We start from the raw sequence: 24,871 nt of genomic DNA on the forward strand, positions 1-24,871 counted from the left end.
AAAGCAGTTCAGTGATTGGCAGGTAAATCTTTTTATTATGTAACATCACTCAAGTACATAAAACATTTGCTTAGATAAAATCGGTGAGTATTGGAAGTTCTCTTTGCAATTATAATTTTGAAAATATGTTTACATTATATTGTGAAATGAAGAGATTGCATCATTTCATTAATTAACCACGTTCACATTTTTAGTGTGTCATAAATACTGTTCTCTGTCTCATATATAGTCCCTCTCTTTAAACAATCTTTTCCCCCCACTTTTACAGGCTTTAACATGGGCAGCACGTCAGGGACATAAAAATGTAGTTTTGAAGTTGCTTGAACTCGGAGCTAATAAAATGCTACAAACCAAAGATGGAAAGACACCAAGTGAGATTGCAAAAAGAAATAAACATCTAGAGGTATTGTTCTATATATTAAACTAATTTTTCTATGGCTTATTATGTTATTTGTTGAACTTTTGTATTATTTTGTTAGAATTCGCAACTGTACTAATAGTGTATCTGGCTATTATTAAATGCTTAAGTATGTAATTTTCCATCAGGTAATGAAAACTTCATTTTACTGGAGTATTCATCCTTTACTAAATAAGAGGTATTTATAATATGATAATTTAAAAGCTATATAAAAGGATAATAAAGTCGTATTCTGGCCTTAGAAATAAAAATATAACAATTTACTTAAACATTTCAAACTGGTCCATATTTTTTTTAAATTAATTAGTGTATTAAGAAAGCTAGTAAAACTTTAAAATTTGAACATGTAATTAAAATATTGTTTTTAATAAATGCATATAGGACAATTTAAAAATTAAATCCTTTAAGGTACATTTACTCGTATACATGTGACAAGGTGTATAATATATAATAAAATGATAACATATTTAGGTATATAGTCTACTGTTATTCAGTTGGTAAAGTCAATTCAATGCCATACGTTAAATTATTTTATTGATATAAACTTTCATTCTGATTATTAAAACTCTGGGCCCAAGGTCTTTAATTTCTAAGCAAGAGTCAATTACAGTATAACTGTAAAGCTAAGTTATATCTTACAAGAGGTTCTAAAACTGAGTTTCTAAATTTGAAAGCATGTGATAAGGGTCCATCATATGCACTTTTACTGCAAGTAAAATAACTTTATTTTTTAAGCAATCTGATAAACATGCCTATCATTTTCTAACTCAGGTCTACATTTCCAAAAGTATTCAAGAGTAAATAAATGCTAATCACTAAAGCCCTGTGAAACATCAAGAAGAAATTTATAGATGTTTTTCTAGGCTTTGAAAATTTAAAGACTTTTAATTAATTTACTGCATTATTAAATTTAGGGTACATGACACTTAATTTGATATATTAAGAAATTTATGAACATCAAAGATTAATTTGAGTCATAAATTGTTTCTTAAAGTGAGATTTGATTTTGTATTTTGGCTGATTGTGTGATATAACTGTGACTTAGTAAAAAGTTAGATTTTAAAACTAAAAACTTTCACTATATCTCTTTAAGATGTATAGTTGGAATTTGTATACATTTGGTTATGTTTATTATGTCCTTCCTACTTAACAGTGTATCTAAGTACTGCCTTAGTACTTAATCTGAGTCATTTACCAAAATGGAATTTTTACTTTTGTTTTATATCTTAGAGAAATTTTTTATTAATTACTATCTTTTTAAAATTTTTACTATTTTGAATTAGATGTACTTTTTTTTCTTTTCTGATTATTACTTTACATCAAGGAAATATTTACTTGATTTTTAAAAAGTTCTTCTCAGGGTGGTAAGTTGTGAATGTTTTGACCCTTTCACGTTGGTAAAATTTCTAGATAAAATAATATGTTTAGTTTCTTCTGACTGTAAGTGATAGTATTTAATAATGTTAACTGTATTTGAATGGCTTAACTTTTTTCAGATCTTCAACTTTCTTTCTTTGACTTTAAATCCATTGGAAGGAAAGCTTCAACAGCTAACTAAAGAAGAGACTATTTGTAAACTATTGACAGCAGATTCTGATAAAGAAAAAGATCACATATTTAGGTAACATAAAATGCTTTTGTTCAACAGGGTACATATAAATGAGTAAAAATTGTGCATGTTTTTATTACTTCTAGTATATGTGATGACATTTAAAATATGTGATATTTTAAACTTTTATAAGCATTTTTAAATATCACTTAGAAATGTATGGATTTTAAGTGCTTTGTTCTCCAGAATTTGAAAAAATAATTTATATGTGTCCTAACAGTAATGAGAATAATTTTTTACTTTAAATAAGATATCCACAATACAATTTATTTCCAAAGGTTTTGAAATTATATTTTTGTTAATGTTCAAATGATGCTAGATCTTGCTTCCTAATTCTTAACAGACTTCTCATTTTATAAGCTAAAATTTTCCCTGAACACCTTTGTTCAGTTAAGACCACAAAATTATTGTCGATTTACCCAGATTTAAAATTATTAAATTTTTACTTCCTGTAATTAAAGAGATTTTCATGTACAGAGATCTCACGAGGAACATACATCTTGGCAGATATTTTCATTCTTAGAAAAGATGAACCTCATTTTACTATTGTCATTTTCTGTTTCCTTATATCTTTGCTCAATAAATATTCCTTGATGTAACATAGATCTAGTGTGTAAATATGAAAATATATTCTATATAGATTCATTTTTACTCATTCTCTCTGCGTTATAAATATGTATTTATTGTTTGTGCATTTATAGTCTTTTTCTGAAATTTACATTGCTATAAATATATATATATATAGTTCATATACAGCATTTGGAGATCTGGAGATATTTTTACATGGTCTTGGACTCGAACATATGACAGATTTATTAAAGGTAAGATATTACATAAGCTACAATGAAGTATGTATATTTATTTGTTGGAAAACATAACATTAAATATGCATAAGCATGCTTATGAAGGGATCTCAAATGTATTTCCATAATTCATAGTACATCCCATTTTGAATTTAATAAGCATTTCAAAAATTTATTATTCTAGAAATTTACATAAATTAGAATTTAGCTGGATTAAACAGCTTTCACCCACTGCCTAAACTTCACAGAACTCCTGCTGGTACATCTAAGCCTTTACGTTTTTTTACAGTTGCTATATAGAATGTTAGATGCATAATTTTTAAACCAAACAAACCTGGTATCAGATTCTTGCTTTAATGGTTACTAACTGAAATATGTTACTTAAATCTGTCTTTTTTTTCATAAGGATAATACCTAGTGTAGGATTGTTATAAAGATTAAATCCATATGCCAAGTACTGTTGTAAGTACTTCAGGTATGCATCCTGGGATTTGAGTAGATGACAATTATCACCTGATTAGCTGATACTGAAGCATTAAAGCACTATTTAAGATAGGCTTTCTTTAGGAATATGTGCATTCTGTTTAGGTAGTTCAGAATTGGACTTCATTGTACAGCCTTGCAACTCGTTATTTGAGAAATGCTGAGTAAAACTAAATGTTATCGATAGTTTAATGCGATATATTTAGAAATTTAAAATATTCATAAAACATAATTTATGTCAAATTTTTTATAAGAGCTATTTTTCTTATGTAAGAAATGTAAGTTGTAATCATTTTCTTTGAATCCGGGAAACTAGCTATGTTTATACTTTTTTAATTGTACATATTATGACACTCATTATATCTACTCAGTCGTACAGTTCTGTACCCTCTTATCCTATCCCTTCTAGAAAGCTGAAAGTTGTTTAGGAGAGTAGCATATAACTGACTAATTTATATACACGTGGCTGCTTCTCCTCCTACTGTTTTATTTTTATTGAAAGGTGGTGTTTTTTTTTTCCTTTTCTATAGGAAAGGGATATAACTTTAAGACATCTTTTGACCATGAGGAAAGATGAGTTTACAAAGGTAGCGTCAATTTCAAAAAAACTGGAGACATTATTTATCTTTCATATTTCTAAAATTGTGAAACCTTTTATTGTCTGTTTTAAAAATCCTAGGGCTGTAGACTGTGAATGACCTTTCGCTGGATTATGAATTAGATAAGATTACAGATAACCATAACGAAAATCTTCTGTTACAGTACTAAGCTGCTTTTTAAGAACATTTAAAGTCTTGAGTAGTTTTTTTTAAAAAACTACTAGCCATGACATCTCAACTAAAACTCATGCTTCATTTCTAAATGTAAATTTAGATTTGTAAAACAGTAGAAAACATGTTACTTAGGAATAAGAGGGTTGTGTGTATGTGTGTGGGTATGAATGTGTCATCCAATTACTGCCTTTTGCTGGCTTCTCAAAATGATCAAGACCTGTTATTTTATCATCTAGTACTATTAAGGAGCAATTTGAAAATACTTTGGGAAATATGAGAGATACTTTAATAAGTGGGCTACCCAAAAAGTTGTCATCTTCCTGAACATACTGGAACACATTGGCATGAACACATTGGAAATTCTAAATCTTCAGTATCACTGAAAATCAAAATAAACATACTACTTAGCTAAATCCAGGGTGTAAAATTTAGTTAATACTAAGGGCAGTTCTCACTTAATCACTGATAAAAATTTTAAGTAATATTTTGAAATAAAAATTGTTTTATTGTGATTGTTTAGAAAGACTGTATTTAAAATGTAGTAATATGTTTTTAGAATCCATTACAGTTGTTATGTATTACAAAAAATTGACTGTAGTTACTATATTTCTAAATATTTTAATGATGTAACCTTTTCAAAGTTATAAGCAAATCATGTTTTCAGTATGTTTGTTATTTTTCAATATGTATCTTCTTTCAAGATGTAAACTGATCACATAAGAATCTCCTTTAGTAATTTCGAATATTAACTTATTCAAGTATGACTACTTTATTGAACCTTAAAATTATTTCTGTTCAGAATGGAATCACCAATAGAGATCAGCAGAAAATTCTGGCTGCGCTTAAAGAACTAGAGGTAGAAGAAATAAAATTTGGAGAATTACCCGAAGTGGCAAAGTTGGAAATCAGGTAAAATTAACTTATTGGTTTACATTACTGTAGTTTAGAACCAACTGTTCTTTTATAGTTTAATTTTTATAATGTCTTAGTCATTTTACTTGATACCATAATTTATCTAGGGAAACGAATAGTTCATTTTGCAACATACTGTGTTCTAAAATGGGAGGTGCTTTATAAAGTCAATTTTGAAAAAGTCATTTTAGCAGAACAATGCACCTTCTTGTTAACTCACATAAACTCATTTTTTGTTTTATTTTTTATTGCATTTTGTTAAATGAACTATAAAAGAGATGCCATGCTTTTCGTAGTATAGCTTTTACTCTCTTTAAATCATTTTAAGTGTCAAATGGAAAATTCAAAGTAGTAATAGTTTCACTTAGGGAAAAAAAGAGTTTCATGTAGCTTGTCTCTATTTTCAGCCTTATTCTGTAAGAAATTATGTTACCTATAAAGTTAATTTTTAATATTATAAACTTAACAAACAGTGATTATTAGTAATATTAGTAACCTAAAATTTATTTTGAAAATAACACTTGATTTTATTAATATATTATGGAGCATTAAAGGATTTTAACTTTTTAATTGAAATAATTATAGATTAACAGGAAATTTACAAGGATGTATACGGGGAGGGCCCATGCACCCTTCACCCAGTCTCATTCAGTTTTAATACCTTGCATCACTAAAGTACAATATCAAAACCAGAAAACTGATATTGATACAATCCACATAGCTTATTCGTATTTCACCAATTATACATGCACTCATTTGCATATGTGTGTATAGCGCTATGCAATTTTATCACATATGTAGCTTCATGTAATTGCTGTCATAATCAGTACACCTAACATACCATTATCACAAGGCTCCCTCATACTGCCCCTTTATAGCCACACCCATCTCTTCTCTCATCCCTAACCCCTAGCAACTAATAATTTGTTATCCATTTTTAAATGATCTTATTTCATGAATGTTACATAAATGGAATCATACAGTATGTATCCTTTTTTGATTGGCCTTTTTCAGTCAGTCTAATTTCTTTGAGTTTCATCCAAGTTATATTCTATAAAATATAATACTTATAAATGCAGTAGTATCACCACTAGTTAGCTTGCCTAAAACTAACATTGCAACTATGATAAACGTTAATTAAACATATGAATGATAGATTTCTACACCATTTTAGAATTTAGAGAAGTCTTCCAGGGAATAATATAGGTGATCCAGATTTCTTTAAAAAAAAAAACTTTATTGCAGAGTTAAATATTTGCCTTTCTCTTAATATATCTCCTTATAACAAGATCTATATTCAAAATAATGCCTCATCAATGTTTCAAAATGACATTATAGCTCTTAAATATTTGAAGACATTGTAAGGATTTCAGTTGTGAGGACTTAAAATCAGCTCACCTTGAATCACTTTGTTCATTTCTTTACTTCTTTAATTTATTGTTTCTATGAAGGAATATTCTAAGTTCTACATGACTTAATTGCAAATTAAATTTTTTAATATAACTTATTTATATGATGGCAGAGTTGCCTGTATGAATTTACTTTGTAGGATTTAATAAACTTAAAGAATGTGGAGAATCCTGAATGGTTCACTTATTAAAACTGGTGAATTTTTTAAAAATAAAACTGGCAGACATACATTTCAGGAATTTGACCTAGTTATTAAATCACAGACTTTGTTTACATGGTGTTAAGGAAAAGGTTTTACTTCCCATTCGTTCAAAGTCATTCTTTAAAAAAGAAATTAGTCATTGAGTCATAAGAAAACTAACAGCAAGAAAAGTTGAACTGATTGATTATAATCTTCTGGTAATGTGACTTCAACAATTTAGCTACTGATTTATTTTAAGATACTTTTCTTCTCTGTGTTAAATTTTCTAAAATAGTCTCTTTTATAGGAACACATGCCACAGTACATTTACTTTTTTCTGCACTTAGCTTTAGTGTGTTTGCAGAATTATAGAATGCAATTTACAAGTATTAATAACCATTCTGTTACTACTTTGAAATATTCCAAGCAGCAACAGTTTTCATTCATGTCTTGACATTTTTAAGTTTCTGTCCAGACCCTTTCTCTGAGCCTACCTGACATCTAATTGAATGTATCAAAGGTATCTCAGCATTATGTCCATTAAGGAAACTGTTTGTCCTCCAAAAAGAAAAATCTGTATAGACACAAAATTTTATGTGAAAATATATTGTTCACATCTATTATAAGCATTCTAAAATTGGAAAGTAAATATATAAGAGGAATTGTTGAATTTAGTTGCATCAATATAATTATTCTGTCACTTAACATATTTTGAGAGTTAAGGTTATGGAGAAATACTCATAATAAGTATAAAAGGCACAATATAAAATGGAGTGTGAGGTGTAATGCAATTTGTATATATGCATACAAAATACTGGAAGAAAATGTGTACTATAAGAAAATATTCTGAAAGAAAATAGTTATTTGGATAATAGAGTATTGGTAATTTTAATTTTTTTAGATATTCGACAATGAGCACATAGTATGTTTATTTGGAGTACCTTTATTTAAAGTATAAATTTTAGCCTGTTTTAGTCAGTGTACACTGTTATGCCGCAATAACAAATAATCTAAATGACTTCTAAATCTAAATCTAATAACAAAGTTTTTTTTTTAACACAGTTTATTTCTTGATCATCTATATCATAGGTCAGCTGCCAGTGGCTTTCCTCCTTGTTATTATTCTGAGAACATGCTGGAGAAACAGCTCCACCCACGACATGTTGCTATTGTGGCAGAGAGAAAAAGAGAGATGGCAGAACCAGTCAATGGTTCTGTCCAAAAGTTAAACGGTCACATTTTATTTGACAGAGCGAGTCACATAAGGCCAGGCCTTATGTCACTGAGACATGAAGTATAATCCTCTGGCAGAGAGAGGCGTGGTAGTATTTGGCTCAGTAGAAAATGCATGGTAACTTAATCAAATAAAATAGTCTACAATACCTATGTCATATTTGCTTATTTTAAATTCTCGGAATAGGTACACAATTATCAGGGCTGCTGTGTGAAGGTTTATAGGGTGACTGCTGTACATTCGTAGGGCTATACGTAGTGTATGATGAATGGCATAATATAAAGTTATTTTTTACAATTTGCCTGTTCATATTCAATGACTCTGAACATTATACATCACAAGAATGGTATATATTTTTCTTTCAGTCATTAAGACTGAAATGTTGTTCATAATATTACTTGCTTATTTGAACTGAGTTGTTAACTTACCAGTCTTACTTTCTTCAGAATAAGAGCTTATAAGTTTATATTTCACATGTATGTGTGAAGTGCCTATCTAAAATTATATACCTGCTCTCAGTTGATACTTTGAATGACATTTCTTAATTTCTTTAATGGATCTTAACTTCCTTGAGCTCATTAAATAAAAAATACACAGGGCACTAATTATTTGAGTAATTATTCTTTTCACTGATAACAAATAAAATCAGAGTATTTGAAGAGCACTAAGTGTACCTTGTATAAATGTTACATGGAAACAAAATATAAGTAATGACTGCTGTTGTCTTGACAGAAATATGTTCAGGTTCTTCTGTTCTTTATAAAGATCAGAAAGAAAATGGAATGAAAAAGAATTATATTGTTTTGAAAATGCCTTTGCTAAAATATCTAATTTTTTTAATTTCAGTTTGCTTTTATAAAGCAACCATCAGACACTCAGACACTTTTCATTATGGGTGTCTTAATTATATATTTAGGTTCATAAAATTTAAATTGTTTTATATAAACTTTATTTTTCAACCTAATCGCTAAGAAAAAATACTTGCTTTAAATTAAAATATTATATAAGTCCTAGCAATGTGTCTTAAAGGACAGTTTGCTATTAAGTGTCATTGGAGGTTGACCTTGGTTGCTTTTTATAACCTTTCCTTCTAGAAAGAGCATGAAAGAAACTTTATAAAATATATAATCAAAACTTGTACCTTGTAAAAATTTTCATTTGGACTCAGAAGTATCTTTTGGTTCCATAGTAGTTGTTTTTGTTTGCATTTTTATTCTATACTACTAACTGACTTTCCAGAAAGGTCATTTCATATACTTGTTGACTCTTAATGAGCTTAATTTTTGTCATTCCACTAGAGGGTAATATCTTATGTTACTGTAATCTCATGTTCATTATCCATTTAAATTTTTTCTCTGAATTACCTCTTCATATTTGGTCCACTTTTGTATTAGGTTGTATAAGTTTCTGTGTAGCTTTCATTGTAAATTAGCTTCTGTCACTGAAACTAATCTAGTCACCAGTGTCTCTTCATTGCCAGAATCAGTGGATTTATCTTAATTATTTAATGTGCTTAACCTTTTCCTCGCTCTTGAATCCCCTTCATTGCCTTTCATAACAGACTTTAACTCCTGATTTTCTTCTTCTCAGGCTACTTTTCCTTTGATTTAGCTTTTTTGCTCTACCCCTGTCAACGCTCCCTTTTTCACAATATGTATCTTATTTCTTTGTGGTCTTCTCCATGACCCTGTTTTGATTTCTATCAATGACCAAATTACAGATGCTTCTAATACTACTGTGGTTTGTGCCTACATTCACAATTGAAGGAAAGACTGAATTTCTGTTAGAGGTTAGTGAAAATAAAGATGTAATTTTTTCCCATCTAAGTTCACTAGCTCCCTGAATTCTTTCTAGTTTCATGAATCTGTGGACTCCAGGGTAAGTACTCCTACAAGACTGACATCTACTGCTGCTTACCAGTCGTTGGCCGCCTACATGTCTCATATCACTGCCATCATCATTATGATTAAGTTTGTTTGAATGCCATCTTTGTGCTAGATGGTTTTCATACATTATCTCCTTCAATCTTCCTGGCAGTCCTATTATCTCAATTCTAGATATATGGAAACATTTGGCTGAAGATTAGGTTTGCCCAAGATCATAAATGGAAGCTGAATTCAGACTCAAGTCTTCCTGATTCTAGAGTCTATAGCTCTTAACTATTATACCATAGAGTTTTGTCTTCACTCCATTTTCTTCCCTACCACCCACTCCCAGATTCACTTTCCTGCTTGGTGACAGCACTTTTCACTGAAACCAAAAAAACTTAGAATCATTTTAGACTCTTCCTTTTCTTTTACATGTGTTTTTCACTTTATTCTCCTGAATGTTTCTTGAACCACCATTCCATCCAGTCAGACTGCCCTGCCAGATCCTTAGTTTAAGCTTTCCTTCATCATCTCTTAGATGGATGTTTCCATTAGTCTCCTCTAATTATTCTCTCTACTTCCACTTTTGTGTTCTTTTAATATACACCACACTCCCCAGATAAGCCTTCTCATACAAAAATCTGATTTTCTACTTTACTATTTAAAATTCTTTAGTACTACAGTATCAAAAAGATAAAAATTTTAATTCTATAGTATGTCACAGAAATTCTTAAATGGTTATATCCTGCCTCTTTTCTTACTACTTTCCCATAATTGTGCATTAGTTATATCTTGGTGACCTCCTGTTCCCATACTTTTTTTTTTTTCCTGTTCCCATACTTTTGCACCCCCTATTCTCTCCATCTAGATTTCTTTCTCTTCCTTACTACCTGACGAACTTATTCTCAAGCTCCAGACTCAGTTCAGGTTATCACCTCTGTGAAGCATTACCAATTCCCTATTCCCATTATACTGAGTTCATTATCTCTGAGTTTCAGATGTCTCAACTGTAAAATTATATTAACATCTACCTTATAGAAGTTGTTAGGAGGAATTAAAAGAAAAATAAATGTAATTAATGCAGTGCCTGCACATAGTAGATACTCAAAATTGGTACTTTTATATTCTTCATATGTCCCTGTGAATGACAATGTTGTAATTATATTTCTATGTACAGAGGCAGTTGTACATCTGCCTCTCATCTTGAACTTTGAGATCCTCAAGATTGGAGATTTGATTTCTTTGTATACCCAATGTCTATTTCAGTTGCTAATACATATTAGCTATTCTATACTTTTTAGAGATCTAATGTTATGACTACACACCGAGTAACTAGCCCAGTAGAATAAAGTAAATTGCTCATATTAATGATTCCTGTTTGTTTCCTCTCTTTAGCGGTGATGAGTTCCTCAACTTTCTTCTGAAATTAAATAAACAATGTGGCCATTTAATAACAGCTGTACAGAATATCATTACAGAGTTGCCTGTAAATTCTCACAAGGTATTCTACAAAAGTTATTAAGTGAAAAGTATCAATGCTGAAGAACATTCCAGATAAGTCAATGATAATTCAGTAAGCAGTTGTGATCTGGTAAAATTATATCTTCTAAAATATTATATAAGACCTAAATAAGTCACTACATTTAATATTACTCTTTTATATACTAATTGAAAAACCTTGTCTTCTAGCGCTCAAGAAAAGGAAAATAAGTCAGACTAAAAATTAAACTGATCTATGTATTGAACTTACCATTTGTTCTTAAGGGAATTTAATTGTTTAAAATATAAAGTGACAGAAGACCCAAGTGAAAGTTGAAACAAAACAGTGTGTTGAGTGTTATTAAAAACCATATCAATATAAGGTTTTTTTAATGAAGGAAATTTTAAATACAGTAAGTGTAAGTGACCTGTAAAAGCAAACATTTTGTAGAGTTTTTCATATGATTTGGTTTTAACTGTTTGTCTATAGTGAAAAAAATTTAATATACTTGTTTTCCTGTGATTTTTATATAACACTAACATGAGAATAATGTCATTCCTAAAATTTTATGAATTTATTTATTTTTTCACCATAAATATTATTATTAGTCTCCCTAAAGTTATATATATCACATATATTTAGTAAATGCATTCAGGAAACTGATTTGACTATTTATATAAAATTAGTGACTTCTTTTTTTGGTGTTAGAATTTATCCTGAACAAAAAATACTCTTCAGTTAAATAATTTAACATTTGCAAATGTTATATAATTTTTGTGAATATAAAGTTGTGAAAATTGTTTCCTATTCTTTAAAATGTAACTTTTGAAAATATTAACAGATAGTACTCGAATGGGCTTCTCCTCGGAATTTTACTTCAGTTTGTGAAGAACTGGTTAGTAATGTTGAACATTTGAGTGAAGAGGTCTGCAAACTAAAAGACTTAATTCAGAAGGTATATATATTTAATACAAAAAAGGGGGAAATAGTTTGTAGCATAGTATATTAGACAATGAGGTAATTCTGACAAAAGCAGCTTAAGCTCCCTCTAGACAATTGGAAAGAGGACAAATGCATACTAAAAGAACAATGACATATCATTTTCTTCTTTTAAATTAGCAGGAAGAAATGTATTTACTCGACCCATTTCTGGTTAAAGTTCGCCAAACTGACAGTCTCATGTGAGACTGGAGTCACAACCCTTTTCAGAAACAGTTCGGCAAGATGTGCCAAGAACCATAAAAATATTTGTATCTTTCATTAGTATTTTAATGATTCTAAAATTGTCTGTACAGCAGAAAAATTAAATAAATTATGGTACACTTACTTATTATAATGCTGTGCAGCCATTTGAAAAAAAATAATGAAAATCAAATACGAACTTGTTAAAGATATGAAGTTATATTTGTAAGTTTTACTTATGTGTAAATGTGCAGATAAAAAATTACCAAAACTAAAGTTTATTAGCTCTGTTACTGAAGTAGGATTGTGGATGAACTATTCCCTTTATTTTTTAGATTATGTTTTATTCTTTAAGTTTTCTTAAAAGTATGGGCTTTTTGGGTTCTTGTTTCTATACTCATATAGAAGTATATATCTGGATTTAAAGACAGGTGATTTTTCCTTTAAGAAAATTTGCTGTTACAAAATCTAAACTGCTGAAATAGGGAAGTCTTTTGAAGATAGATAATAAAGGAAAGCGCTTTCACTTGACTAAAGAACTCACTTCTGAGTTCTCCAAGTCTATCTAATAAGTTTGATTATCTGTTAAAATTTTAATACATGATGTGAACATTAGATTATACATTACATTTTTATAGCATCAACCCATAAGTCATTTAATATTTTTATTATATTTCATCAAAAAAGTTTTCTTCAAAATTTTATTTTGAAGGTCAAAATAAAGGTCATTTGTCTTTCTAGCTATTAACATATGTTCAATCAAAAAGAGTCTTTTGAAAAACTGAGCAGAAAATTGTGAAGCAAATTCTACAAAAAAGTAGGAGAATAAAGACATTTTAAATAGGGCAAATGAGCAATATATTTCAAAATTCTTATAGAAGATGACTTCATTACAGAGAAGGAGACATCTTAGAAGTTGTATTATCTCTGACATTTATTCATTCAACAAACAAGAGTGTCTGCTGTATGTCAGGCAAATTGCTACACAGGCTAGGAAGAGCCTGAACTTGCTGACAGCATGGAAATTATAGCACCATCCATCTTCACTTACCTCCATCATCTAGAAGAATTGAAGGAAAATTATATTGATTTTACTTAGTATGATGTTTTTCATGGGAATCCAAGGAAAACTTGCAAGGATTTTTGTAAAGATACTTCCTGAAAAGCATCAACTTTTAATGTGTAGTATAGGAAATTCCCTAAGACATCTTTGCCTCATATTGGAAATTATTTGGTTTCTTAAGACAAACTAAAAATATTTTGGAAGGGGGTGGAGAATTGAGATAAAATTAGACCAGATTTTTCTTAAAAGAGTGAATTTAAGAAACACCGCTTCAGGGGTGACTTTGACTCTGAAACATAAATAATTCAGTCAGCTACCATAGTTTTTATTTCAAATGTATACTGCAAGCAGAAATTTCAGCTTTCTTTATCTAAATGGGAGGTCTTTTTTCCTGTGATCTTCTTTACCTTGAATCTACACATTATGTAAAGGCTAGCTTTGAAAATGCATTTATTGATTTATAATAATGGTAGATGCAGTTCTTTGGAAAGGAAAATCTTAATTTGGAGCAAGCTAGTACACTGGTTTTCTGGATTAGTCTTAAACAAGTGGTAATCGCCATAGATTTGATTTAAATAACTATGAATTTGGAAGTATTCTTAATATGCCTGTTTAGTTTATGATATTTTAGAGTTTACCAATTACTGAGGGTTCTTTTTATAAAGAACCGTATGAATTATCATAGATAAGTGTATGGAGGTAACGGAGAGAAGGGTGGGAGAGGTCAAGGCTAGACTTTAGCACCACATCACTCTCTTTCAAACCAACACACTGACAGGTTCCTGTCAGAAAGGGTCATTCTTAAGTAATTGGTTAATAAAAGGAATGACTGTGTCAGGATTCAGTAAATGGAGCATCAGTGTCAAAAAGGAATCTGTTGCTGAATGAAGCCATTTGGAAGTATAGACCAAGAATACAGTATTAATGAGATTGTCATTGAAGTCCATTTCTGCTATGAATTTAAAATGAATTTTGCAGGCTTTTTAAATTATTTACACTGTAGATTTTAGAAGTAGTTATTCTTTCTAATGTTGAAAGTACTTGTCACCATTCCAGCACAGGATGCTTCTAGTAAATATCACTCTATAAGTATGCCTGCTTGTTTTTATCTTTCAAAGATCTCTTGGTTTCTGTTCATGCTCCCTCTTCTTCCCTCCCCCAACAACTGCCTCCTCTCTTCCCCTCCTCTCCCTTCTCCTTCCCCCACACACAATTGGGGGACCTTCTTTAGCAAGAAAGTTCTCTGTATGGGAATTGCAAAACTGAGTCATATACTTTTATTGCTGAGAAGTACTAAAAGAACCACTTAAGTTTTTGTTGACATTTATTCCTGCATTTGTACTTAAATGAAGGGTTAAACTTCTAGCATTAGCATCAAATCTTCCAGTTTTTGTTAACTTTCATGTGTTATAGGTACGCTATAACAATGGTTAACTTTTTTGTAAGAAATCAATTGATATTTAATGCAGAAGGAAAAAATAATTGCCATTTCTTATAGGTAGAAATAGAAACTAACATTAAAAGAACTTTATTTCATGACATAAAAACATGATATCAAAAGGTAATAGTCTACAAGAGTATTTTTATGAAACTAATGATTTAATATAATATGTTCTTATGAAAAAAAAAAAGACTGTCTTTCAAGATATATGTGTTCACTTTAAATTTTCCATGGGAATCTTGCACTGGCTACATCTAAATCATGTGTTTTAACATAGATATATTATATTTTTAAAAATTAAATATATTTTTATTTTTAGTACACCGTACATTAACTCTTTTCTTTTTCCCATACTAACTAACAGTTGCAAAATGAAAGAGAAAATGATCCAACTCACATACCATTAATAGAAGAAGTATCTACATGGAATAGTAGAATTTTGAAGAGGACAGCTTTCACAGTATGCGGATTTGGGTTTCTTCTTTTCATTTGCAAGCTAACTTTCCAGAGAAAATAATCTTAGTATTTGTTTTGAGTAATGTATGTATATCTATTTCAGATTACCTAAAAATGTTGCTTTTAACCATTTATGGCACAATATAACTACATCCTTTGCCAGTACACCATAGAAAAATTATGATAGCATAGAGCAGAAAGTTTTTTTTTAGAAAGTGGTGTCAGTTTGAGTTAAAATATAATTTGTTACATTTTTATGTTAATTTTGATCAAGCAGTAACTTCTAAGTGATTCTTAAGTTTGATCCTATGACTAAATCACATTCAAAATAAAAGTTTTATCTAATATTCTTTGGCATTTAAAAAGTGTGTTCATTTCTCAATCTTTGCAAAACCTGTAGTGTTCATAAATCAATAGCATTTTTTTAGTTCTTATTTTTCTCTTCCCTTATTATGGAATAAGGAATTTCTATATAATTTTTTTAGTTATTTAACATTATTAGGAAATTATTAATTTTGAAAGTAGTCCAGAGAATGTAAAGGATAAAGATAAAATGTAAAATTTTTGTATTATGGATTAAAAACCTAGGAAAATATTTTAAATTTAAAGTAAAAAAGAAGAAAATTCATAGAATAGTGTGGAGAGAACAAAAGGGTCAGATCCAATTTAGCAGAGACTATAGTAGTTAAATCTTGCTTGATTTAGTACCATATTTAGAACAGATGCCATTGATCTGCGTCTGTACTAGAAAGTAAACATCAAACAAAGGAAAAAACTGGAGAGGAAGAACAGTATAAGGAACTAGAATTAGTAGCAATTTCTGTTCTTGGTTATACCAAAGCAGCAAGACTCAAATTATTATTATTTTTGGAGAATATGACATTTTAACCTAAGTGCCATAGCAAGACATATATTTTTCTGATATCCCTCATTTAAATGAGTTCAAGACTTAGAACTAAACTAGAATATAGATAGGAGAATAGTTACTTCTTTTAACACAGATCATGTTTCACTACTAGCACAATGCTTAGGTAAATAGAAGGTGTTTAATAAATGTTAGTTTTATTTTAAAAAAGAAACTAGGAAAATGACAGACATACTACCTTATTATCTACTTAAAATAGTCTTTTACCTCAGTTCATCTTAAAGATGATCACATTTCTTCTATTGACCGAATGGGTCACTGTTTTCTTCAGATAGCCAAACCAAACTATATGCATCTCTCAAATATTAGGATAAACTATTAAAATGTAAATTAATAAAATATTCGCTTTCTGAAAGGATTTATCACAATCCCTTAAAATATTGATCTATCCTAATATACTTTAAATATAATTAGCTATTTAAAGGAAAGAAATACTGTTAATTCTATTGCATCTGCTTATTCTGAAAAATTTTTATTCCCTTGACACATGGTATAATTTTCAGATTACAGACTGAAAATAAGTAGGGCAACATTTATTGTGATTAAATTGTCTCTTCGTGGGTGAAGTATCAACAGAATAAATACAATTTTCCAAGTGGTTTGATATTGATTATTTTATCTAGCATAGGTTTCTTCCTACTCTGATTATTTGACTTGATTACAATGCTTTACAAGGCAGCTGTCACTCCTGGAATATTAATTCTTTCACAAGATAGCTTAGTACAAATCATTTTTCTTCTCTTCTTAAAACATGTTTTATAGAGACTTCTCTAAAACCACAGATAGAAATGTAAACCAAGTTTTAATTCTATGTACTCAAAAGTAGTAAAACTTTTGTTGTTAATTGGTATTTACTTTTTAATTAGTTGTGGTCAGAAGTGTTCCTATATCTTTGGAATGAACTTTGGAACTCAAATAATCAATTATAAGCATCTGTTGGGATGTAAGTATCTTTCAAAGATAAGCATGCTTACTTGCTACTATCTTTTTTTGAGTGTATAGAGAATTTAATTGTAGGAATTTTTTTTATAACTTTACAGTAATCTCATTAGGAGGAGTTAACCAGAAGAATTTCTAAGTTTAGTTGAGAGAATAATTGCTAAAAGAAATTATAATCACAAGGCAGAAAGACAACCCAAAGTAGCCAGGAGGGTCAACTGAATATTTGAACACCCAGTGGAGAGAGAACTAGAGAAAAATCCTTACGGTGATCATGAAGAGGAGGCATCAAACTTGTCAGCACCAAGCTGATCAAGAAGGAAAGGTTTCGGTGGTGAGACACCCAGTTGGAAGAATGCACGAGGGGCTAACATGAGAATGAAATGGCAAGTACCAACTTTATTGTGGGGAGCGTGCTTCTGCTTCTGCTCCCTTTTTTGTGCTCCCTTTCTGCTCCCCAGGGGACTGCATGGCTCCACAGAGCACAAGAGTGGCATTCAGCCACACATGCTTGATAAAATAAGCTGAATTATGTTTACACATTTTAGACACAGGCGCCCTACTACACTAATGTAACATTCTAAATTTGGGATCCTATTCCTAGGCCTGAGCCTGGATCATAGCCAGACTTGGGGACCAGCTAGGCCTGGGACCCACAAAACTACCTCGATAGGTTCTCACACATGATGAGCTTCCTACGTGCTTTTTAGGCAGGCACCCACATGTATAGAAACTAGGATGCAGGTATTTAAATGCTACTGGATGTAAGGGGGCAATTGAAGGAGCAGTTCTTAATAGATTCTGATAAAGTGGCTGGGTTTCTATTCACTCTCTTGAAGGGTCTTAAAAAAGACCAATTTATTCTTAAGTGGTATGGTTAGTGCTATCTGACACTTATATTTCCATGGTACATTCATGAACCTTTTCACTAGACAACTATGTATGCTTCTCTGTCCTCAAACTTAAAAGACCTCCTCCACCTCTCTTAAATGATGGCTTTGCTTCTTACTGCCCTTGAAAACAGAATTAGTTGAAGAACTTCCACCATGGGTTTCCTTTAGAAAGTCAGCAAACCTTTTAATGGCCAGGTAATGAATATTTTAGGCTTTGTGTCCATATGGTCTATGTCAGGGGTTCCGAACTGGTCTGTGGTCAGTGAGGAGCTGGGCCGCACAGCAGGTGAGTGGCAGGCTCGTGGGAGCACCAATCCCTGGTGCCAAAAAGGTTGGGGACCGCTGGCTGTGTCACAATTTCTTAACACTTGTAGCACAAAAGCAGTTGTAGACAGTACATTAATAAATGTGGCTGTGATACAATAAAATTTATTTATAAAAAACGATTACCCAGATTTAGCCCACCAAACTAGTTTGCCAAGCCTAGTGTAAAGTCATACAGATAAAACTATGAGTTATTTTTATGTAATAATCGCTGTCTTTTGATTGAATAGTTTAATCCACCCATACTCAATGTTGTTAATGCTATGTTACTGGTATGTTGGTATATTATTGGTATAATGGACAGAAATATCTGTCATTTTTTGTTTTTTATGTTTCATAGAAAAATCTTATTTTTTCATTATTTTTTAAGTTATTTTCTTTAGGGCTTACCATATTTATCTCAACTTATACGAGTCTGCTGCAGATTTAGACTAACTTAATTCCAGTGAGATATAGAAACTTTACTCTTATATAGCTGTTTTGTCTTCCATCTTTTGTACTATTATTTTTATGCATATTATATCTATATGTTACAAATCCAATAATACAGTGTTATATAATTTTGTCTATTTAAGAAACTGAGAAAGGAAAAGTGATCAAGTTTATACTTGTGGAGTGTTGTATTTACATTCTTATGTACTATTTCTAATTGTCTTCATTTGTTCCTGTGGGTTCAAGTTACCATCTGGTGTAACCTCCACTATCCAATACATCTCTGCTCTCACCTACCTTCTTCATGCTGTTATTTTCAAATATAATAATACATTTCTATCAGTCATAAGCCCAACAATAAAATTATATGCATATTCCTTTATATAATTGCTTTTTAAATCAATAAAAAAAAAGATGCATATATATTGTCTTTGATAGTTACATAATTACCTTTACCACTGCTTTTTTTTGTTTTGTGTGACTTTAGATTTCTATCTGGGTTTACTTTCTGTCTAAAGAACTTTATTTAATATTTCTTGTAAGGTAGGTCCACTAGCAATTCTCTATATTTTTGCTTATCTGGAAATCATTTTTTGCCTTCATTTTTGAAAACAAGTTTTGCTAAATATAAGATTTTAGGTTCACTGTTTGTTTTTTTTCTTTCAGTACTTTGAATTTGCTATCCTACTGCTTTCCAGTCTACATATTTTTTTTTATGAGAAGTCAGCTATCAACTTCATTGGTTTCCCTTATACATGACAGGGCATTTTGCTGCTTTCAAACTTTCTTTGTTTTTGACTTTCAGTGTTCTTTCTATGATACATCTGAGTGTGGATACCTGATTTTATTCTACTTGGAGTTAATTGAGCTTGAATGTATAGATTAAGGTTTTTCATCAAATATGGGAAGTTTTCAGTCTATATGTATATACAGTGCGTTCACCACCCATAGTTAGATTTCTTTTTGTCACCACATATTTGACCCCTTTTACCCCACCTACCTCCACCTCCCCCACACCCTCTGGTATCCACTATTCTTTCATGTTCATGAGTCTTTGCTTGTCCTGTTTGTTGCTTTTAGGTTTATATCTCACATATAAGTGATATTTGGTTTTCAACTTTTTCTGTCTTATTTCTCTTAGCATGGTTATTTTAAGGTCCATTATTTCTTTAAAAATTTTTTTTTGTTTTTTTTTCCTCTATATTTAAGTTCAATGATTCTTCTGCCAGTTGAAATCTACTGTTGAGCTACTGTAATGAATTCTTTTCAGTTACCATATTTTTCAACTCCAGAATTTCCATTTTTTATGATTTCTATATTCTCTATGATGAGACATTTTCTTCATACTTTTCTTCTTTAAGGATGGTTTACTTTAGGTCTTGGAACATATTTATAATGGCTTCCATGAAGTCTTTATTAAATATGACACCTGGTGCCTCTCACAGTTTCTGTTGCCTATTCTTGTGTGTGGGTCACACTTTCCTGTTTCGTTGCATGTCTCATAAGTTTTTGCTAAAACCTGGATATTTTAGATAACATAGCAATTCGGGAAAGTGATTCCTCTCTCCCTGCCTCCAAGGAATATTTTTTGTTGTTGTTTGCTGAATGACTTGGCTGTACTATTTTAGTAAAGCGTGTTTCCCCTGAAGTGTGAAGCCCCTGATGTCGCTCCTCAGAGGATGCAGTCTTGGGAAAGCACACAATCACCCTGGATGATAATGATTTTAACAGAACTCGTCCCTTTCCCTGATCTCAGATAGGTTGTCTGTCTCATCTGGTATTACACCCAACCCTTTGGTTCCACTAATTACTGGTTTATTACTCTATTGTTTTTGACATTGTTTTGGCATGAATTGCTCAGCAGTGTGATAGAATTAAATTTGGCAAAAGTAGTTTTTGAAGCCCCCTTTTGAGTTTTACTCTGACCAGGGGAGGGCCCTTCTTGGCTTTCTCCTTCCCTGATTTCCTCAGGTATACTAGCTGACTTACAGTTTACTGCACCTAATTAAGAGGAGCTATTGTCTCTAAGTGTGCCCTTTGTCATGATTTTCTCCACATTCTTTTTCAAATAAAATCAGTTCCTTTGGGGATAACTTTCATGCTCTCCTATCTGTGAGCTCCTCCCCCTGGGCAAAATCTCTGAGCCACTACGTGTGCTGGGTGGAGTAGTAGCCTCTGCTCTTCTGGGTTCGCTTCTCCCAGCTGTGCCCTTTGAGTGAGCTGGGATGATGGATATGGACAATAAAAGGGCCACATACTAAACCTGACAAGCTCAGGGGAGGCCAGCATGGTGGGCCCTAAAACTCAGAGACCAAAAGCAGTCACATAGGATGATCTGAACATAAAAATTTCTAACTAAAAGCAGATCATGGCAAGTAGTCACATCCTAGGTCTGTAGCTTTCTTGACAAAAGTCAATCTTTACCTTAAGTAAGCCTGTTTATTTTCATTTTGCATTTAAGATAACATACCCTTGGAATATCAGTGTAATCCCTTTTTTCCAGACCTCTTGGGGCACAGCCTATTGCACCAGAGCAGAGAACACAGAATCCTTCATGGTTAGCTTATCCCTGACATACTACCTCTGTGCTGTAAATGTTAATTATTAACTCTACTGTACCTACAAATGTAAAAGCAGTATGTGTCCCTCCATTTTACTTTTTCTCCAATCCCTGAGATGTCCCTGCTTTGCTTTCTCCCACCCCCTTAATCTACCACCAATGAACCTTCCTTATGTCTCCTCCTGTAATTCTAATTTATAAAACAAGCTGCAAAACTGCCATTCTTTGGAACATTTTCTTAATCCATTGAGATTTTACTCCTCTGCAATTGTCGGTTGGCTCAAATTCACTAAAATTCTCTACACGTTTGGACATTTCTTACGTCAACATAGAGGTCAGGGTCCCAGCATGCTGGCTTGCCATTGCTGGGGTAGTCTTTATCCTATGGGGCTCAGTGCAGAAATGGAGCCCTCCGCCCTCAGCCATAGCCACCAGAATTTAGCCATGTGAGCTTGGAGTTGGAGGGGATATGAAATGCTGGCAGCTTGCCCTTCAGATGAGATATGATAACCCCTGTTTGGAAGCTGAGGGGGGAGGGATCCCCATCTTCTTGGCCACATTACACCCAGAGTGGAGCTTCTGCCAAGCTGAGGTGGGGGTGGGGGGAGGAACAGGGCCATGGCTCAGTGTTAGTAGGTTTTCTTGAAAAACTGTTTCTTCATTAGTTCTGAGCCCTTAAGACTCTTTCCAGAGACTTTAAATAAAGTTATTTTTATAGCTTTCTCTAGCTTTGTTTGTTTTCTCTGGGGAATACATCTATGGAGCTTTTCACACTTCCATCTTGGCAGTGAAACTCCTTAACCAGTATTTCTAGGGTATCTGCTATATGCTTAGTATAGTGCTTGGCCCAGAACAGTGTGCAAGATTTTTTTTTTTTAAGCCAAAAACATTAGGTAAATATTTTTCATGTAAGCTTTACCTAGCTCTAGATTAATATCAGAGGATGCTGAAAATGCTAAGATTACCTAAGGTCTATGGAAAGCAAAAGACAAAGACCATGTAGATTTGACCAGGATATATTAGGACTAGACGAATGATGGGTAAATCAAGGCTACACTCCCAGTATTGAAAGCTTTCCTGTGGAAGGTATTTCAGCTAATACTTAATTTTAATTAATTGTTTATTAAATAGATATTTAAAAGTCTAAAAAGATGTCATTGAAAAATGAAGCCAGCTATAGTTTTAAACACCCAGAATCAAAATTGAGTGTTTTTTTTAGTGGGATATTTTTATAGTACCAATCTTTCTTTGATCTTAACACTATGTGAAAATCTTTTAGAAGACTAATAACTATGATAACTTCTGTTTTGCATTCCAAGTCACTCTGTTACTACTTAATAATCAGTTGTAGCTCTGTGGGGGTGGAAGTAGGGTGGGGATTTTCCTTTTGGCACATCCACTAGTGAGTAATACATTTATTTCAAGTGCCAATAAAAATGTTATACTGGACTTATGTGACACATTTGTTAGTTATTAGAAACACTAATTCTCAACCATTTGAGCAATGCTCTATTATATTTCTCTACCTGTACATTCAGATTATCTTATCAGTATTCTAAACAAAATGAACAAGTGTTTAATACTGCATAACACTTTTGGAGGGAGAATAAATAAGGACATTTTTGGGAGTGGCACCGTCTCTGGACTTATCTCAATACGACGGTATTATTCACCTTCTCAACTGATCTTTCACAATTGTTTTATGAACTTTTTTCCTGGAAACTTTATGACACTTTGTTTTTTTTTCCTTTTGAAGTCTATGTCTACTGTTATATGCCTCCTCTTTCCTGTCAACCCCTAACCTGCCCTTTATCTCTCCAATGACAGTGAGACAGAGCTGAAGGTAGCCTAGGTTCTAGCCTTATTGTCAATAGCTTGAACATTCTTTGGGTTTGGTTTCCTTATCTGAAAAACAGATTATCTCTAAGACTAAATTAGAATAATGCCATCCTCCAAAATAGATCTAATGTGGAATTCTAAAATTAGAACAAAACCTTGGGAGCTTTATGTATACTAGTTGAATCCCTTGTTAAGTGGTTTCACTTTTGATCTCATTAAGAGATCTGATATGAGACATTCTTAATGTTCAGTTATTGCCAATATTTTATAGTATTTTGGGGAAACTTATTAGTAATGACACTTCATTAAACAATTATTGATTGCATAGTATGCTTAAGTGACTATACCCAATTTCTGATCAAGAAGACTAAGTAGGTAAACTCTGTGCTTGCCTCCGCTAACAATTACATCAAAATTACAACTAAACTACAGAACATTCATCATTGAGAATTGCTTGAAGTCTAGCTGAACAAAAGTCCTGCAACAGAGGATATATAAAAGAAGCCACCATGAGACTGGTGGTGGCGGGGGAGCAGAGACTCTGCACAGGCTGGTCTCATCCCCATGTGTGGTGGTGAGGAATCAGAAGGAATATCTGGGCTGTGGAATTTCCCCCTGAAGAGCAAGGGGTCCCAGGCCCACACCAGGCTCCCCAGCCCAGAGTTCCAGTGCCAGGAAGAGAAGCCCCACGATTTCTGATTATGAAATCTAGAGGAGATTATGGCTGAGTGAGACGAGGGCTGCAGGAGTCACAGGCATCAATCTTAACGGGTCCCCACACAGAGTTACACAATGATGGATTCAATGGCTCTGAGTTTCTGTGTTGAGGCGGCAGCTGGAAAGGCACCAGGGACATACGGGGAAGAACTAAATTGCCTGGCTTCTGGGAGAGTGATAAAGTGGCAGCTTTCTCTGAGATAAAAGTGCTGACAGAGTCCATTGTTTCTTTGTTGAGCTCTATCCCTCCCTTCATGCAGATGTAGGTAGCTGCCATGTCTGAGTCTCCATCAACTTGGCTAACACTGGTCACCCTGCTATGGTGATTTCCTGAGACCTCGCCCCACCCAACTTGTAGACCCACCCAAGCCAATTCTCGTGGTTTTTCCATACAAATAGCCAGTCTTGGCTCATGCTCTGGACCTTCCTAAAATCTCTCAAAAGTTCACAAATGTGATACAAGCAGCAGCTGGCCTCAGTTCACTGTTTGGTCTCTCAAGGCACCTCTAAGCCTAGCACAGGTTACAGTCATCTTAGGATTGCTTGGTGGCTCATGCCAGATGAGCTGAAGTTGGTCTTTGGTTGGGCCCCTCCCAGGGGGACTTGGGGCCACTACATCCAGTATCTAGATCACTGGAGCATCACCAGGGCTGTATCCAAGGACAGCATATCCATAGGGCAGACTGGAAGGGCATCGAGCCCTGCTAAAGCAAATTCTGCTCTGTAGGGTCAGCCCCTGCACAACAGCTCCTCCACTGTAGTCACAGCCAGTCCTCACAACCAGTCAGCCTGAGGGTCAATTCCTCCCACTGACATGAAAACAGCAACCAAGGCTCAGCTACAACAAGAAGACACACACAACGCAAGGGACACACCTGCATTACCCAGCTCAGGTGACCAGGGAGACTGCACCACTGGGCCCCACAGAA

General features: G+C 32.6%; 1 protein-coding gene across 2 annotated transcripts in view; it reads left to right on the plus strand.

Moving 5' to 3' along the window:
• The window catches only part of ASZ1 (ankyrin repeat, SAM and basic leucine zipper domain containing 1), a 53,305-nt gene extending 37,555 nt beyond the window's left edge, over nt 1-15,750 (plus strand). For both annotated transcript variants that reach the window (XM_006910579.1, XM_015588314.1), the window contains 8 exons: nt 269-403; nt 1,915-2,039; nt 2,773-2,848; nt 3,844-3,900; nt 4,886-4,995; nt 11,087-11,192; nt 12,013-12,126; nt 15,222-15,750. In XM_006910579.1, the coding sequence (XP_006910641.1) occupies nt 269-403; nt 1,915-2,039; nt 2,773-2,848; nt 3,844-3,900; nt 4,886-4,995; nt 11,087-11,192; nt 12,013-12,126; nt 15,222-15,374 (876 nt within the window). In that variant the 3' untranslated portion in view covers nt 15,375-15,750. The remainder of the gene's footprint in view (nt 1-268; nt 404-1,914; nt 2,040-2,772; nt 2,849-3,843; nt 3,901-4,885; nt 4,996-11,086; nt 11,193-12,012; nt 12,127-15,221) is intronic.
• The last annotated feature ends 9,121 nt before the right edge of the window (nt 15,751-24,871 follow it).

The sequence above is a fragment of the Pteropus alecto genome, unplaced genomic scaffold (assembly GCF_000325575.1).
Source record: "Pteropus alecto unplaced genomic scaffold, ASM32557v1 scaffold22, whole genome shotgun sequence".
NCBI lineage: Eukaryota > Metazoa > Chordata > Mammalia > Chiroptera > Pteropodidae > Pteropus > Pteropus alecto.